Source organism: Cyprinus carpio, chromosome B3 (genome assembly GCF_018340385.1).
Source record: "Cyprinus carpio isolate SPL01 chromosome B3, ASM1834038v1, whole genome shotgun sequence".
NCBI classification, from domain to species: domain Eukaryota; kingdom Metazoa; phylum Chordata; class Actinopteri; order Cypriniformes; family Cyprinidae; genus Cyprinus; species Cyprinus carpio.
This window is the reverse complement of record NC_056599.1, coordinates 18874334-18892693: the sequence shown is the minus strand read 5'-3', so window position 1 is coordinate 18892693 and position 18360 is coordinate 18874334. Positions and strand designations below refer to the sequence as shown.

The 18360-nt window shown below is 37.1% G+C and overlaps 1 protein-coding gene across 1 annotated transcript; it reads left to right on the top strand.

Moving 5' to 3' along the window:
• Positions 1-1642: 1642 nt before the first annotated feature.
• On the top strand, positions 1643-18023 carry tmem184a (transmembrane protein 184a). The gene is made up of 9 exons (XM_042720093.1): positions 1643-2076; positions 3601-3855; positions 9265-9430; positions 10491-10581; positions 11170-11245; positions 12271-12362; positions 12465-12634; positions 12780-12977; positions 16530-18023. Exons 2-9 carry the CDS (start codon positions 3601-3603, stop codon positions 16760-16762), a joined length of 1281 nt encoding a protein of 426 aa, XP_042576027.1. The 5' UTR covers positions 1643-2076; the 3' UTR covers positions 16763-18023.
• The last annotated feature ends 337 nt before the right edge of the window (positions 18024-18360 follow it).

Sequence of the window (18360 nt, the reverse complement as noted above, 5' to 3'; positions counted from 1 at the left end):
TTTATGAAATCCAAGAGCTTTCTGACCCTTCATAGACAACAACACAACTGAAACAACCAAGGCCCAGAAAGGTAGTAAGGGCGCTGTTAAAATAGTCAGTGTGAAATCAGTGGTTCAATAGTAATGTTATGAAGCTTTGAGAATACTTTTTGTGGGCAAAGAAAGCAAAAATAACAACTTTAACAATTTCTTCTTTTCCGTGTCAGTCTTCGCTGTGTGTTCAGGAGAGTACCACAACGCATGTCTGAAAATCAGACAAAACCCTGGTTTAAAAAAAAAAAATTGTACTTAAAGGGTTACTCCACCCAAAGAGGAACATTTTGTCATTAATCACTTACCCCCATGTCGTTCCAAACCCGTAAAAGCTCCGTTCGTCCTGGGAACACGATTTAAGATATTTTGGATGAAAAGGCTTGAGACTGTCCCATAGACTGCCAAATAAATAACAGTGTCAAGGTCCAGAAAAGGTATGAAAGTTGTCGTCAGAATACTCCATCTGCCATCAGACGTGAAATCTGGGTTATATGAAGTGATGGGAACACTTTTTGTAAGCAAAGTAAACAAAAATAACGACTTTATTCAATTTTCTCAACGGTCTCCTCTGTGTCTCTCCATATCACAGTATGCTGCATATGCTCTTCTGTGTCCTCCACGCCACAAGGATGCCACAAGGAGGACACAGAAGAGCATATGCAGCATATGATGATATGGAGAGAGACAGAGGAGACCGTTGACAAAGGAATTATTAAATAAAGTCATTATTTTTGTTTTCTTCAGTTACAAAAATATCACTTAAATATTTGGAACGACAGGGGGATAAGTGAATAATGACAAAATTTTCATTTTAGGGTGGAGTATCCCTTTAACTTTAATGATGGGAAAGAACAACAATCACATGAAGAAGTGTGATTTGTTTTAAAACAATGGATAAAAAACATTTTAAAGATATAGGAAAAATGTAATTAATGTTTATTGCACTATTCAAAGAGCATATGGAGGCTGACAGTGCATCATTGGAATGGTTGGGCGCTAAGGCGAACTTTGTTGTGATTTTCTGATTGGTGGAGATTTCTTTGCAGAATTCTGGGCAATGTAATATTTTACAAAAAAATATTTTAAACATAATTATTAAAAAAAAAAAAAAACAGTTTAAATAATGCAGTTTTATGGCTTTAACATAGGCATATTCCATGGATTAAAAAGCATATACCATGGACCTCATAGCTCACAGTCTGTAAAGGTTTATAAGTTATCCTTAAAATCAATTCCTCTAGGTCTAGGACAAAATGAATGGTGTTATTTACTCTCTAAACCTAACTGCTTGACCATATTACTGTTGGAGAAGAAACGATTTTTATAATTAATCCTATAAATAAATATATAAATACAAATATAATAATAAAAAAAACCTAATGTATATAGTGTGAATTAAGGTAATCTCTTCATTGCTCCCTTATGTCTCAGAGAGACCTGAATTAATCCTATATTATTTATGTCAGTACGCACAATTCTGTTAAAGATTTATTTTCTGAGATCTAAGATCAATTTAAGTGTATTAATTAAGACTGCACGTGTCAAGCAAGAACACTGCAGCCGCTTTGATCAACAGGTGCTCGTTCCTGATCATGTCACGTGACCAAAGACTGAGTCGCAAGGTCACATGACCTGGGTGTGCTGTTGTATTGCGAAGTACATACACCTGCCCTAATTTGAGACGGAACGACGAGATAGTTGGTCTGGAATTGGGAAAAGCCCCTAGGAAGATAATCGTGGATAGTTTTCTTCGCTTCAGGATTTTTTTTATAACGATTAATTAGTTTCTGGGCAGTTTCCACCGAGCTGACTGGCGTCCATCAGACCTGTCAATAGTTAAACGAGGAAGTGCGCTTGACTCATCGCTCGGGCCATATCCACCTATGGCTACAAGTCGTATATTGATCTTTTTTTAATCACTCATATATGCAACGCATTTATTATTTTAGTCCCAGTGCGATGTTCAGAGTCAAGCGACGTTTATGGTAAAGTAATTCGAGTTTGATCGCACTAAACTCTCACAGGTGTTGACACTGTAGCAGGGTAAGTGTTTCATAAAATATCTATCAACAGGTCTTACCTTCTGTTTCAATCATAGGTTTGATTGAAATTATTCCTACGTAGTTATTTTTAGCCTTTAAATGTAAAAAAGGGCATATTTTATTAAAAAATACTACACTAGCATATGCTGTGTATAAATGATGTATTCTGACGCTGCGTTTACAAAAATTCATTGTCAACCATGGTTTCCAGTACAATATTATAGTAATCTTTGTTTTGATAACTACAAAACTATAAATAATAAAGTATTGATAACTATAAAGTCGCATGTCAATTTATAATAAATTGACATGAGATCTCCTTCAAACAACATAAAGACGATGGATTGTACTTACAAAGGAAACACCGTTTTATTGTAATAAATTATGGTAATTTTTGTTGTATGTGTGTGTGTATATATACACATATATGTATGTGTATGTATATGTGTATGTGTGTGTATCTTTGCTCTGTTCATTGGAACAGAAATAGTACAATTGATAGATAAACATGGGTAAACAGATTAAGGTTTTAATTTTCTTTTTTTCTTTAAAAAAATCAAATTAATTTATTGCATTAAATTGATTAAAAGTGACAGTCATGTGATATTACAAACTATTTATATTTCAAATAAATGTTGTTCTTCTGAAATCTGAAGTGAAAATGTCTCCTGTTCGTTTCCACAAAAAATATTAAGCAGCAACTGTTTTCAACATATCTATATATATATATATATATATATAGATAGATAGATAGATAGATAGATAGATATATAGATAGATAGATAGATAGATAGATAGATATAAATATAGATATAGATATAGATGTATAGATAGATATAGATATATAGATATAGATAGATATAGATATAGAGATAGATAGATATATAGAGATAGATAGATAGATATATAGAGATAGATATATAGATAGATATATAGATAGATAGATAGATAGATAGATAGATAGATAGATAGATAGATAGATAGATATATATATATATAGATATATATAATAGATAGATAGATAGATATATATATATAGATAGATAGATAGATATATATATATAGATAGATATATATATATATATATATATATATATATAGATATATATATATATAGATAGATAGATAGATATATATATATATAGATAGATATATATATATATATAGATAGATATATATATATATATATATATATATATATATATATATATAGATAGATAGATATATAGATAGATAGATATATATAGATATATATATATATATATATATATATATATATATATATATATATATATATATATATATATATATATATAAATAAAAGCACCATATCAGCATAGTGGACTAATTTTTGAAGGATCATTAATTCTGAATGATTTGAACGATAGTGTATAAACAAAGGAGTAAATGAAAGATATAATAAATATTTAGGCTTTGACTTGTATGATATCATTTGGTTTTAATCTGATTTTGAAAAATATTCTATTTTATTATTATTATTATTATTTTTATTTGTTTCCCACAGATGAATGAGTCCGGGTCCTCTACGACAAATTTCAGCACTCTGTCAGTGGATTCAGATAAAAACATGGATAATTCAGTCCCTTTGTCATCATTCTCAATGCTGTCAAACATAACCAACATGTCTAACATGACCGTGATCAGATCAAGTAATGGGACAGAAGTAGTGGAGGACGACAAGCTCTTCCTCAACACCCCCACGGCCCAAGCCTTGTCAGGGATTTTCGTTTGGTCTGCGCTCCTCATCACCTGTCATCAGGTAGGCTCATTTAGAGGAACTAACTATCACTCACTAATGTGTTTGAGGACAACTAATTCATAGTAATCCTTTTACAGCCAGCACAATTTCTAGACCACCGAGCTTCTTATTTAGCAACAGAAAGCATTCACTGCTGCTTAATAACCAGTACGGAGTATATCAAGTATAGGCCATAAGGTGAGAAACAAATCTCAGCATTAAATGGACTGGTATTGTGGCCTGGGGAAAGCTGGAAGCTCTAATAGCTGCGGTTCATTCAGAGCACAGGCAAATAAAAGCAAATAACCCAGGCAGAGAAAACAAAAGCTGTACCATGCTGTCTCCTCCTTCATACCTGTCCACAGGCTCATTATCATCTGCAGATCTTGATAATACTATGTCATTTTAGAAGGTTAATCTATGCCACAAAGTCATTAAAGACTCACTGCAGTAATAACTAACCCTGCACTGGTTATCGATCATCAGAGATCAGTAAATACCTGCATGTTTGTTCTGGACCGTCATCCATGTTTCCTTTGCTCAAGTCTAAATGATTCATTTAGAGCACTGTTACCGTCCTTGACCAATCAAAATTAGCTACAGAGCAGAGTGGTACCTGTTCCCAGAGCTGATAAGAGTTCTGTGTAAACACACAATATGGCTTTAGTGTACTCTGGTGAGCTAATGAGAGGATATGTAACCAATAATATATGTGCTCCTATGTGCCATCTGCCATGTGCACCACGGGAACACTTTTTAAGGAAATGATTGTCTCTGTGACAAAGCTTGTGTTTCTTTCTTTTTTTTTTTTCTTTGTGTGTGTAGTGTTTGGGAGTATTTGAAGTAGTTGTTGGTGTGTTAATGTTTGGCATTGTAGTTTAAATACATCGGTAGGCAGTGTCTCATACACTAACAGTAACAGTTAAAGATTTGGATGCAACTGAAAAAAAACAATGTTTTTCTTGAAATCAGTGTTAAATAAATTGGCCCAATCTACACTACCATTCAAAAGTTTGGGGTTGGTTAAATATTTTATATTTTATGGGGCTCTTATGCTCACTAAAGCCACCTTCTTCAAAAAATTTAAATATACAGTTAAAAATGGTAATACTGTGAAACATTACAATTTAAAAAATATGTTTCTACAATATATGGTCATCTATTTTAATATACTGTTATCAATGATGCTGCTTAATATTTTTGTGAAAAATATTACTGTGATGTCGCCTTAACATAAATATCTTTGCTGTGACTTTCACTGACTCAACTTTTGAACTTTTATTTATTTATTGTACAATTTGTGAGGTTCAAAACGGTTTAAAAAGCATCCAAATTGGGTATCATGAAGTTGATTGAGCGAAAAAAATAAATAATAATTTGAAATTAAAATGTATGTTTTCATTCAACCTTTTGCTAACTACTAATTCCCATACTCCCATTTGTGTTTAATATTAAATTTTTTTTTTAAAATAGTCATAGTTTTTATGACTTTACTATTCTAATATGTGTTGATGCTCACAGGTCTGAAGCAGAAAGTACAGCGTGAGCCCAGCCTTTTGTTTATAGAGGAAGTTCTTTTGTACTTAATGAAAGACCATCAGTCACTAACCTTTACACCAGCTGTATCAATAAAAGAGAGAGATAAGGGCAGCTTCTTAGACGCCAGACTGTTCAATAAGTCTTCTTGCAAAGGATTGGCCATTTCTTTATAGATATATACATGCTGAGCAGTTCTAATTCGCTGGGGTATTTCCCTGTCCTTTATATTTTGCTGTTCATTACAGCTAAAAGCGCACATCATACCTGAATATCCATTTCTGTGGCATATGAATGAGTTCACTGTGTTGCCTACAGCAAGATGAAACCGTCTGGTGGTGGATGAGTTTTGTGTAAAAGTAATTGTCAGGTGAAGTGCCGGCACAGTATGAATATGCCCATCTTGTGTGTCGAATTACCAATTATATTTGCCCACATTGTTCGGTTTCAGAAAAGGCCGAAATCTAATTTCCCTGCTCTTGCTGGTATATTTTGAAAACCCTTTTCATTGCAGCCTAGTTGACCCATGAAGAAATTTAATATAGAATATGTTTCTCAAGCATCTGTTATGTAATTGAACTACTGGGATCATACTGATGGAGAGCAGAGGTCAGGAAAGGTATTTCTTCAGCTCTGAATTGCAGCACCCACAGTGTGCCCGGAGGACTATGATTTGATTGCCTCCAAAGCGTCTTGTGTGCCATACAAAAGCCAATACCTCTGAGAAGCTGACAGTTTTGAAGCGGCCAAACAACGTCGGGATGCTGTATGAAGTCTGGAAATGAGTCCCTGTGTAGTGGTTTTCCTCTTCAAGCCATAATCAAGTCAAAACAGTCTGGTTTTTGTCCCTCAGAGTAGCAGCAGAGCGACTCATCTACCGCCACCTCATCCGCAGCTTCACAAACAGCCGCCTGCGGAGGGTTGCGCGAGGCAACATATGTAAATCCTGAGGAGATTAAAGGAGCCCTCAGGATTGTTTTAGTATTTCACTGCCTTTCTCGGTTTCGCTACAAAAGATTCTCCCGGCGGAGCTTTTCTCGCACGCTGCATACTAAAGGCAGAAATTGAGATTGCTCTCCTAAAACACCCTGTTCTGAAGTTACTGATTTGCCTGCAAAACTTTCCCATCAGTGCCAAATATATCAAAGGAGTCTTTGAAGACCAGCTATTTAGAACATAAGCACCTTCTGGGCCAAACCTTCTTAAGTGAATTGTTATATATTGCAATGACAAGGCGCCAACAGCGCTCTTGTCTCGGGCTTTTCTCAGCTCTCTAGTTTTTAAAAGCTTTATGGTCTTAAAACTGGTGCTACACCTTGTGATTCACCGGGCCTTGTTTTTGGGCGCCTCGCAGCTCCACCGGCAGTTCCTCTCTGCTTCAGACAGGTTGTAATTAGCTTTGACTGCATCTATGCGACAGCCAGCAGACAGTCAATGGCCAGAGCCATTATTGTGAGCAAGGCTCTCTCTCACTGTCAGCTCCGCATTATGGAGTCTGGGAGACTATGAACTTATTTCCCCTGCAGGCTAGGTGAAATGGAGGACATCAGTTCAGAGAGCAACTCCCCTTGCTTTTTTGAGAGCCCACAAATACATCAAGCCTCCACCCGTGGAATGAAGGACTCAAATAATCTGATTTCAAATGATTGAGTGTCCAAGAGTTTAAAGAACCCAGCAAATATTGAGCCCCCTCAGTAATATTGTGAAGTTCAAAGGGACTGTAAGGACATGCCCTCCAAAGTATTTTTCAAAGATATATTATAATACCGATAGTGCCAAACTTTAAAATTATAGAGCCAGTATATATGCACATGTGAATTGTGAAAACACATTGGTTGCATTCTGTGCCTGGTTACTGTATAGTTTAAAAAGCCTAAATTTAGGCTAATAAACTTTATTACTTGGTGGTACACTCTCAGATTTTTTTTTTTTTTAACCTTTATATACATTTAAATGAGAAGTTCAGTCAGGTGTTTCCTTCAGACCCATTGCCACCGGTAAATAAAATCAAGCACCTATCCATGCAGTCTGCATTTACAAACATTTGTGGCGGGGGTACCTGAGAATTCAAGCATGGTACTCTTATAGGATGCCACCTTTGCAAGTCAGTTTATGAAATTTCATCCCTGCTAGATATTCCACAATCAATTGTAAGTGTTATTATTGGAATATCAGCACAAAACCTGAGAGCTTCATGGAGTGGGTTTCTTTGGCCTGGCAGCTGCATGCAAGCTTTGCATTACCAAGTACAATCCCAAGAGTCGGATGGAGTGGTGTAAGGCTGCCACCACTGCCACCGTGAGCAGCCCATATATATATATATATTGATTGATTGATTGATTGATTGATTGATTGATTGATTGGCGTGCATGTTAACAAATAAGTGCATTCACACCAGGAGGAGCAGCTTTGATGCAATGGTTTCACCGCCTAGTCTATTTTTGCTGTGCTGTTCGTGCACAATTAAAGTGACAGCACAATTTTTATGCGCAAAATAAATTTCACGCTGAAAAATTATAAAAAATGCACAGAATAAGCATGTCTAGTGTGTTTTAACAAGAATTGGAGTATGTCAGAGAAGAAAATGAAGAATCAAAAATATGTATAGAATATTTACCCATTTAAACTTGTTTTTAATTGTTCAGTTTGGGTGAAAGTATGGTGTATTATATTAAAAAACAAACAGCACGTTGTATATCGAAGTATGACTGAAACAACATGATCAGAGCTGTTTTGGTTGGGTACCACTTGCGTGTGAATCCCCATCTTAACATGCGAATCCCCATAATAAACTATCAAGACTGTAAAACTTTCAAGTTTATAAATGACCAACTTCTAAATACAAATGTGTAGTTGTCTTTGTAATGAAATATGTAGCTTTGGTGCTGCTGTGACGATGTAGTTGTGTTGACGTAAAGCTGATATGAAGCTCAAGCTTGTGGCATGAAACCAGCATAAAGCATGCTGCTACTGGACTCTGGAGCAGTGGAAACCTGTTCTGTGGAGTTATGAATCTGTTTGGCAGTCTGATGGGTGAGTCTGGGTTTGGCCAATGCCAGGAGAATGTTACTTGCTTGACTGCATTGTGCCGACTGTATGGGGCTGCTTAGTTCCAGTGAAGGGGAATCAATGCTTCAGCAAACCAAGACATTTTGGACAATGCATTGCTTCCAACTTTGTGGGAACAATTTGACGAAGGCCCTTTTCTATTCTAGCATGACTGTGTCCCAGTGGACAAAGCAAGGTCCAAAAAGACATGGTTAGATGAGTTTGGTGTGGAAAAACCTGACTGGCCCTGACCACAACTATATCAAACACCAGGGATGAACTGGAACTGAGTTTACAAGCCAGGCCTTCTTGTCCAACATCACAGCCTGACCTCACAAATGCTGTGGATAAATGGGCAAAAATTCCTACTTAAGCACTTCAGAATCACATTAGGTGGTGGTATTGAACCTTAAAAAAGACGACGACGCTGTAGCTAATACACTGCTAAGAAAATGCATGTATTGTGTGTTAACAGCTAGTGATGTTAAAAGTTCTTTTGAAGTATATAGCTGTTAATATCCTGTCAACGTCAGTTTGGTGAAACACAGATTTGTTCTGTTAGCTGTCCATAAAGTGTTATAGACTTCTACAGTTACCTGTTTACTGTTATTCAACATCACTGGTACTACTGCCTACAAGTTCCCGTTTGTCCAACTCATTTTCCCTCATTACTAGTGTCTGATAATAACAAATGATACTCATTCTTGTCATCTTTTGGTCTGCTCTGCAGTGTGTTGCTCCACTGCACACTCTAATCATTTGCATTTTACTGTTTTTACTATGTATGTCTGACTTGATTTATTTTGTAGTCAAGCTTCTTGCTAAACAAAATCTTTGTCTTTATAGATATACCTGCACCTAAGGTCGTACACGGTGCCAAATGAGCAGCGCTACATCATCCGCATCCTTTTCATCGTCCCCATCTATGCTTTCGACTCCTGGCTCAGCCTGCTGTTCATCAGTAATGACCAGTATTATGTGTATTTCGACTCCGTTCGTGACTGTTATGAAGGTACAGTAAATCTGAGCTGCTCTCTGCCCTTACATTCTCTCCTATCCCCCGAGGCATGGTATTATTCACTCCAAATAGCACACTGGTGGAATGACGTGTTTGTTTGGAAGTCTGGCCTGCGGTGAGGGAGGAGAGCCTGCTTTACAGGCGTGGGGTGGCAGGTTTCATAGAGGGGAAACAGATACATGCTCATTGTAACTGAACAAACCAGTTTGTCATGTTGCAGCCAGAAAGGAGGATGGCCAAATGTCTCTGTTATCATCTTTTCAGGCCTATCCCACTACTCCTGGAAAGTGAAGATCTTCCGGTGTTATTCAAGTTACATGGGAAAATTCCAGTTTGGGGATTTTTGTTTTACATAATCCATCTTTGTACTGTATGGAATAATAATTTTATATAAATGATTGTGTTATGAAGTTTAGAGGGATTATGTTGTAGTCTGTAAAAAACTACCATTTAAAAATTTGGGGTTGGCAAGATTTTTTTATGTTTTTGAAAGAAATCACTTATGCTCACCAAGGCTGCCTTTATTTGATGATTAAAAAAAAAATACAGTAATGTTGTGAAATTTTCACAGTTTAAAATATCTGCTTTTTATTTGAATATATTTAAACGTTTATTTTTTACATTTATTACATTTTATTTATTTTTTAGCATCATTATAAAAGTCTTACTTTAACTTTAGATCAATTTAATACATCCTTACTGAATAAAAACCTTTATTTGCCCTAATAAAATATTAGGTAATGTAATCTAATTATGATTTCAAAGTTGTCAAGTCTTAGTCATAGAGACCATCAGTAATAGGTGTACACACTGAGAGCGATGAGACCTAACCATCTAATCTGTCTTTAAATAGACCTCTCATGTTAAGATTATTTCTGAGACACAAACAACTCCTCAATCTTGAGCTGTTTTTTGCACAGAGTGACAGAATATTTTGTTTGTTTGTTTGTTCTGTCTGCTTATTTAAAACTCTCTGTGCAAATTCAGCTAAATGTTTGCATAAAGCTCTCATATATGATTGACTTGGCTGTTTTTCTTTCTTTTATCATTCTAGCATTTGTCATATACAACTTCCTGAGTCTGTCTTTTGAGTACCTTGGAGGCGAAAGTGCCATCATGTCGGAAATAAGAGGAAAGCCTATTGAGTGAGTGTCTTTACATTACATTTTGTTTTTATTTTATTTTTATTTTTTTCAACAACTGCGAGGTTAATAAACCTCATGAGCAGAATCTTCAGGCATAAGTGTGTGTTCTTTTGTAAAGGTTGCCTCAAATTGTAGACAATTAAATGATGCTACCAATTTAACCATTTCATGTATGTTGCCACTCTGTAAATCATTTAGACAAAGTTCTGAGACAGCATCGCATATATCCAGCATGGAGAAGGAAGTCCTACAAAATGCATAGTGAAGCGCTTTAGGGGAATATAAATACAGCATGTTGGACCGTGCTTGCAAAATGTTCATTAACATGCACAGGTCATAATTAAACTTGATTCTCATGAAGCTCCTCTGGAAGAATGATGGTCGTCATCTTTTGAATTTTGTTGTCATCACTCACATGACCACCATGATTCAATGTGTTCAGGAGTGCATGCTAACCTCTAGGCTAAGAAACAAAATGTTCCATGTGCAAAATAACTTTTTTTTTTTTTTTTTTTTTTTAAGAGATCATTTCCTCTACCCTCAAGAATAGCATCACCTTTCAAATGTTCTTTTTCATTTTCCTTAAAAGTCTAGTTGCCTGTATGGGACGTGCTGTTTGGTAGGAATGAGTTACTCCATTGGCTTCCTGAGATTCTGCAAGCAGGTTTGCTCCCATTTTTCTTTGAAATCAAAATTACTTTTCCTTCACAGCAACATATTTCATAACATTTCTTTGTTTAAACATTTAAAAAACCCTTAAAACATTCAGCTTATTTCCAGTGGAGTCCAAAAGTGTGAGACCAAATTAAAAATCTGAAATGTAAATCAGCCGAACATTTTAGGATTTTATGATGTCTCATATCCCATTCTTTTTTGAGTACAAATGGCTATATGTAAATGACATGAATATATTAATAAGAGGGTCTGAATTTCTGTGACTTTCTGTCTCCTCGACCTTTATCTACTCTTTCTACCTGAATTGTCATGAAGTGGCAGCTGTTATCTGTGTACCATTGTCTTTCCTGAGGAGCTCCAGTGGTTAAAGCAGGATTAAAAACACTAGGAAGCAGGTGCAAGTCACTCGATAATAAACGCAGAAAATAACTATTGCCGCCAGCCTGATGCTGTCTGCGCGGCAGCTGAGGAACCCGCCCGCACTTACTGATGGAAATTGGATTTGAGAGCCCCGTCCCCAAAAAGAATGTGAATTGAACTTTTTTAATAGCAAGTAGAATTTCAAAACACATAAATCTGTCCGACCAGACACCTACATGTAGGACTCTTCAAAGCATCATCTTGCGATATACCAGACTGTAGCGGAGACGGAGCATGCTTTGATTATTCTGCGACAGCTTTTCTCACAGACAGCTTCGATTTAAAACTTGAATTCCACATTGATGTTTCAAACAGTCGATTCCGACTTGCATGTAGTGAGATGGGGGGGAAACTCTCCTTTGTGTCATTCTCAATGAGTGGATTTGTCAGTCATGTCAAACTTTGTGTTGATTATGTAAGAAATAAGCACTCCCTGTCAAAAATAAGCATGCAACATTACCATGCCTTTGAAAATGATGAGGACTGGAAGTTCTCTATCACTCAAACTATATGACAGGCCCATGTTGACTAAATGGATCCAGCGTAAAAACGAAACCATCACCGTTACTCATCTGCTTCTGTTACCTCATCTAGGCCACACTTCAGTTCTGTGTCGTGAAGCCCATCATGGCTGTCATCACCATCCTTCTGCAGGCTTTTGGCAAATATCACGATGGAGATTTTAAGTGAGCCATCCTGCGATTCATTCCGTTTCATCTCATATCAACATTCCATAATAACATCTGACTTTTTACATGAACTGTTTTACTCTGTGTCTTTTCATATAGTGTAACGGGAGGTTACCTTTACATCACCATCATCTACAACATCTCTGTCAGTTTGGCTCTCTATGCGCTCTTCCTCTTCTACTTCGCCACCAGTGACCTTCTGAGACCTTTTGAGCCTGTGCTCAAATTCCTCACCATCAAATCCGTCATCTTCCTCTCCTTCTGGCAAGGTTGGTTGCATTGTGTTATATGTTCAGTATTCATCCCAAGCTGTTCATTGACACATGAAACACATTCTTTGAATATTGTTGTAGACAAGCCAGGAACTTGAAGTCAAGTTTCTCACTGCAAATGTTTTGGTTTGTCTTTATTTAGGTATGTTATTGGCCATTCTGGAGCGATGTGGTGTGATCCCAAAAGCTCTGGTCATCGATGGTCATGAAGTGGGGGCTGGTTCAGTGGCAGCTGGTTGGCAGAACTTCATCATCTGCATCGAAATGTTCTTCGCCTCCATCGCCCTCCGCTACGCCTTCACCTCCAGTGCGTACCGCGAGAAGAAGAGTGAAGCACCAGGTTAGACGCTCATAAATGTGACACTTCGGAAAAACAAAGCAGAACTTTTTAACTTGTTGTTTAGTGCAAAAGTTTAGAGGATCTTAGAAACATGCCACAGCAAGCTTTTATGAGGCAACTGGAAGTTTTCTTCCTCGGGAGGGTTATGATTCACAGTTCAGAGGACTGCTGGAAAGCTCCACTCATAGACACAGATCATCAAAATAACTCCTGTGTGCTGAGAAACTCAGACCTGTGGCAGGTCGAATGATGCCATTTCACTTGAAAAATTCGGAAATTAAATCTTCAGCAGGTGTTTTCTGGGCGCAGAACTTTCTTTGGGGAATTTCAGTTGCAATATAATGAGCTCAAATTGACGACAATTTCAAGGAATAGTTCACATAAAAATGACAATTCTTTGTTTGTTCGCAGAAGAGGAGTCATGATATCAGATTTTCACTACACAATTATTGTGGCTTAAAGAATTCATATAACCACAATATCTTTAGAAATTTTGGAGGAAAAAAATAATGCTATCAGTCAAATTCATTTTATGTTTTATTTCTTTTTTTTCCACTTAATATCACTCAAAAGACTTGATTTTGAGAGAATCGCACTCACAAGAGTTTGTGACCTCCTCTGACATGATTTTGTGCAGCAGTTATAACACTGTTGTTGTTAATCACTACTTTTTGGACATTTAATGTTAGGTGGCAACCAGTGTTAAGGTGCAATAATAAACGTCTATTGCACTATATTCTAAGTCTTCCCAAACCATACAACTCCTTTGTGCAACAAAACGAATAAATTTAAGTTGTCATTTGCTAGAAATTCTCCAAATGATGGTTAGGACTTGTAAATGATGTGACTTGTAAAAGCCCTTCTTTAATGAAGTCATACAAGTTGAGAACAAACACGAGTCATTGCCTGTTTACACCTGGTCACTTCATGATTGGATACCTATCCCATAACCAAAAAAAAAAGCCCAAATAAACTCAAAAAAAAAAAAAAAAAAAAAAAAAAAACACACATTAAGTGACCAGGTGTAAACCGGCCTTATGACTGAATTCTCTTTAACAATACAGATTGATACATTTAATGTTGCATATCATACACGTTTACATAGTTTTTTTGTTTTAACTTTAACAGTATGTGCGGTGCAGAAAGCAGTATGCTTGTATATTATTCTGATCATATCCTCAGGCCTACAAAAGCCTCTTCACGCTTTTAGATTAGTCATATTCTGCCGCTTGTGCTTTTCAAGGTGGTGAAGAATAGTTCTTTCAATTTCCACCAATTTAAGCTGTAATGTCAGTTCAGCTGCTGAATGTTAAAAGCTGCATTAGATTTGAGTTCTGACTTCAAGAGGCCTCCATGAAATATAACTCGACTGTCAGTCAGATATGCATGTTTCAAGCCTCGTGTCAGTTCGAATGTTAATATTCTAAGCATGAAGTCTTTTTTCACAGAAAGCGCATTGAAGCACACTGCTTAACAGTTGTCGGCGTGGATATGTGAGAAAACCTACAAATGTGTTAAGAACCCTTCACCTTACTGGCATATGAAGGCATGGTGGTATTTCCCATAGTTTAACACAGAGCTCAAAGGGTGAAGTCACTGCTGGTTTCATAACCTTTCACTGGTGAAAAAAGGTCACGACTGTCGTGAAGCCTGTTAGGCAGAGCAACCTTCTAGGGTGGCCTTTTCTTCCAAGCGGCCCAGCTGTGAAGAAGTTGAGGACCGTTTACTCAACCTGAGTTTTCACCCTCCACCCATGAGGGCAGAAACGTCCCAAAACGTCCATCTGTTCACACACAGTACAGTTCTCAGACCGGCAGCTGGAGACCTACAAGCACGGTTCAAGCATTTCTCGAACTGGAGGTCAGAAACTTGCACCCGTCTTGTGGCAGCCTGCCGTCACCTTTATCCAAGCTCTCATCCATCAGCCACAAGGCAAGATGCAGTTAGCTGGAGCTTATCATTTTGCAGTGTATCAGGCTGTACTCTGTAACCTCATTTAATGCATCCACAGCTGAGACAAATCTGGGAACTGTGGGATTATGAATTTCTTTGCTGGCCTCTCCAGCCTGTAGTAGATAAATGAAGCGGAAGAGTGATTTGGCAAACACATCAGTGGAGCAGAGCACCGCATTGCTAGTGTTTTCATCCTGGTTTCTATTTTGCGAACAGCTGGGTTGGACCTTGGCAGTGCCTGTGGTGATGTGATCACAAGAGTGACGATAATGGCAAGTTGTTTAATTACAGTAGGTATTTTGCTCTGGAATTATTACAGAGGTTGTGTGAGGGAAAAAACAGACTTCGCAGATTCGGTCGGGATTTAAGGTATAATTCACCCAATGATGAAAATTTTGTAATTAATAATACCCCTTTCCTATTGTTCCAAAACCAGACCATTGTTCGGCTTCAATCACAGATATTTTTGATGAAATCCAACAGCTTTCTGATCCTCCATAGACAGCAACACAATGGACACATTCAAGGCTCAGAAAGGTAGCAAGGACATTGTTAAAATGGTCTAAGTGACATCAGTGGTTCAACCTTGATTTTATGAAGCTATGAGAATACTTTTTGTGCGCAGTGAAAACAACATCAATGACTTTGTTCAACAGTTCTTCTCTTCCGTGTCCGAATTCGTTGCACTTTCATGACGGTACCACAACGTATGCGTGTGCGTTCCTCTCTTTTCAAACAAGCCACAGTGCATCTGGGTTCTACGTCAGAACTCCGGCTCCTAAGTCAGCAGCACCACACGCATGCATCGTGGTACTCTTGTGAAAGACTGACACAGCAGAGAAGAATTGTTGAATAAAGTTATTTTGTTTTCTTTGAGCGATAAAAGTATTCTTGTAGCTTTATAACATGACAGTTGAACTGTTGCTGTCACAAGGACTATTTTAATGATGTCCTTGCTGCCTTTCTGGGCCTTGAATGTGTCAGTTGTATTGTTGTCTATGCAGGGTCAGAAAGCGCTTGGATTTCATCAAAAATGTCTTAATTTGTGTTACAAAAAAGAACGAAGGTCTTATGTGTTTGGAACGACATGAGGGTGAGTAATTAATGACTGAATTCTGATTTTTAGGTGAACTAACCCTTTAAAATCGCAAAGTATGTATACATTTTATCTAACTGACACCCTGAAAAACTAGTCCTGTATGATTAGGGCTTAAGTTGTCATATGTATTTTGTGGGAGTCCCACAAGTGATTTCGTTCTCATGCTTTCTGCTCACAGATGAATATTTTTTCCTTCTGATTCAAAACTTGACCCGCACTGGCCAGGTCCCACAGGAGTACAGACCTTTACATTAGACAATGGCTCAAATGTTGTCCTCTTTATGTAGTTATGATGTCATGGGTTTTAATAATGAGGCTGTGTGTGAAACTACCTCTTATTTCCTTTGTGTTTTGGTTGCATCAATCTCAAGTTTCTTGCCTTTCCAGGTTCTGGTGGTACAAAAACATTCGTATTTGCTCATTTAAAGTCTCCGATGTCATCGGAAATATGTCATGTGATATTTGACGCTTTAATCTGTTGTTTCATTTTGTTTTTGTAGAGAATGTAGCACCTATGCACAGCATATCCAGTGGCCTGAAGGAGACCATTAACCCCGGAGACATGGTTCAGGATGCAATCCACAACTTCTCTCCAGCTTACCAACAGTATACCCAGCAGTCCACCCAGGAAGTGGTGCAACCCAACATGAATGGCAAACCAGGGACCAGCACCTCCAAGAGTTCAAAGAAATCTGATAAAGTGATGCTGATCGACACAGATGATGAGTTCTAGTGCCCTGTCTGTCCTGATCTATCTATTTATTTAATCCGAAATGAATTTGACTCTTTAGAACTTTAATAAGGACCCTTAATCATGTAAATCCGCTCATGATTTTTATTTTAATTTTTTTAAAGAGAGCTTAATAAAGGGATCTGAACAGTTTCCTAACAAGTAGACAACATCAAGCAGGGGTGAGGCATGCCCGTTAAACATGAGGCACAGGGAGCTGTTCAGATGGAATGAATCAGAGACCGACGCTTTAGGGAGCCATTCTTGCATCTGGTCTTTTGAAGTATTTGCTCAGCTGCCCTCTGCTGGGTCTCAGGATGAATTGAACTGGCTCTCAGAGATGCCCTGGCTTTGGAGATCGCACTTCAAACTGTTGTCTGCTGCTCTTTGAAACCTTTGTATCAATCATGCCACTCTGAGCAGTGCCCCCACTTGATTTGGAGGTTCATTAATTTTCACACCAGACCTTCAAAGAGTGTGAGATCTGATGCAAAAATGCAAGTCTCAGCCATCATGGTGTATTTTAATTGCAAATCGTTTGTATTCAACAATTATTTGGTTGGTTAAAGCATTAACCTGTGACAAGTGTATAATGGCACAGGTGTTAATTTGTTAATGTTAAATTATGTTGTTTAGTTCTCCACTGTTTGCCGTTCAAAGGCGGTTTGCCTAAATTGTTTGTAAGCAGTCCACCATGAAAGGTGATTTAGTTAATTATCAGACAAAGCTATTGAAATGTTTATTTATTACAGCTTACCACAAAGTAAGTCCTGGTCAGTACTTTCTAAACAGAGTTTAAAGTCCTGTCTTTTAAAGTTTCTGACCGCACCCTGTTTTGTCTTGATAGAGAATTGTTTTCAAAATGTTTGTTGATGTATTTGTTAATCTACTCCTGTAGTTCATTTGATCACGTTTTGCAAATACTATCATCAAAGATATGGGCTTCAAAATGAAATGACCTATGTTTTGTGATTCAAAGTTGCTGTCTTCACTTTACAGACAAAATAAGTTGACTTGTTTTGTCTAAATGTATGCATGTTTGTCATCTTTGTTAAATGAATGTTAAGAAGCAGCATTATGAGAGTATGACTTGTGCCAATGATTGCTGCCTTACAGCTGTGGATGATGAAGTGATGTGTGTATAGTATATGGTGTGAATCTGATATGATATATAAACAGATACGGAATACTGATATTTTAGCTACCTTTATGGTCGGTTTTGACGACAACATCTGTTCTCATAGGAAATAAATGATGAAAGGGATTGCATTCTTTTTTCTTTTTTTTCTCACAACAAGGCTTGTGAATCAAACACGGTTACATGAGAAAAGCTTTATTTAAAAGTACAAAACAAACACTGCAGACTTTGTACAGGAATAATTTACCACCTCAAATTTAGCCAGAATGGAAAAAAAAAGAAAAAAATGATTGATTTCATTTGTACACGAGGGTAGTTCATACAAAAAGAAAACAGAAGAATGTAAATAAAATAATTTAGATGTTGAAAATAAAAAAACAAAAACAAAATAAATATCAAAGATCAATGTGAAACAAGCAGATTAATGATTAATCTAAGCCTATTTTTGCTGCCTTTCATGGTG

Bases quoted from the DNA above. Each gene is read 5' to 3' on its own strand.
- tmem184a (XM_042720093.1), top strand. From the start codon at position 3,601: ATGAATGAGTCCGGGTCCTCTACGACAAATTTCAGCACTCTGTCAGTG. The intron at 3,856-9,264 runs GTAGGCTCATTT...TTGTCTTTATAG, and splicing joins TCCTCATCACCTGTCATCAG to ATATACCTGCACCTAAGGTC. The intron at 12,635-12,779 runs GTTGGTTGCATT...GTCTTTATTTAG, and splicing joins CTTCCTCTCCTTCTGGCAAG to GTATGTTATTGGCCATTCTG.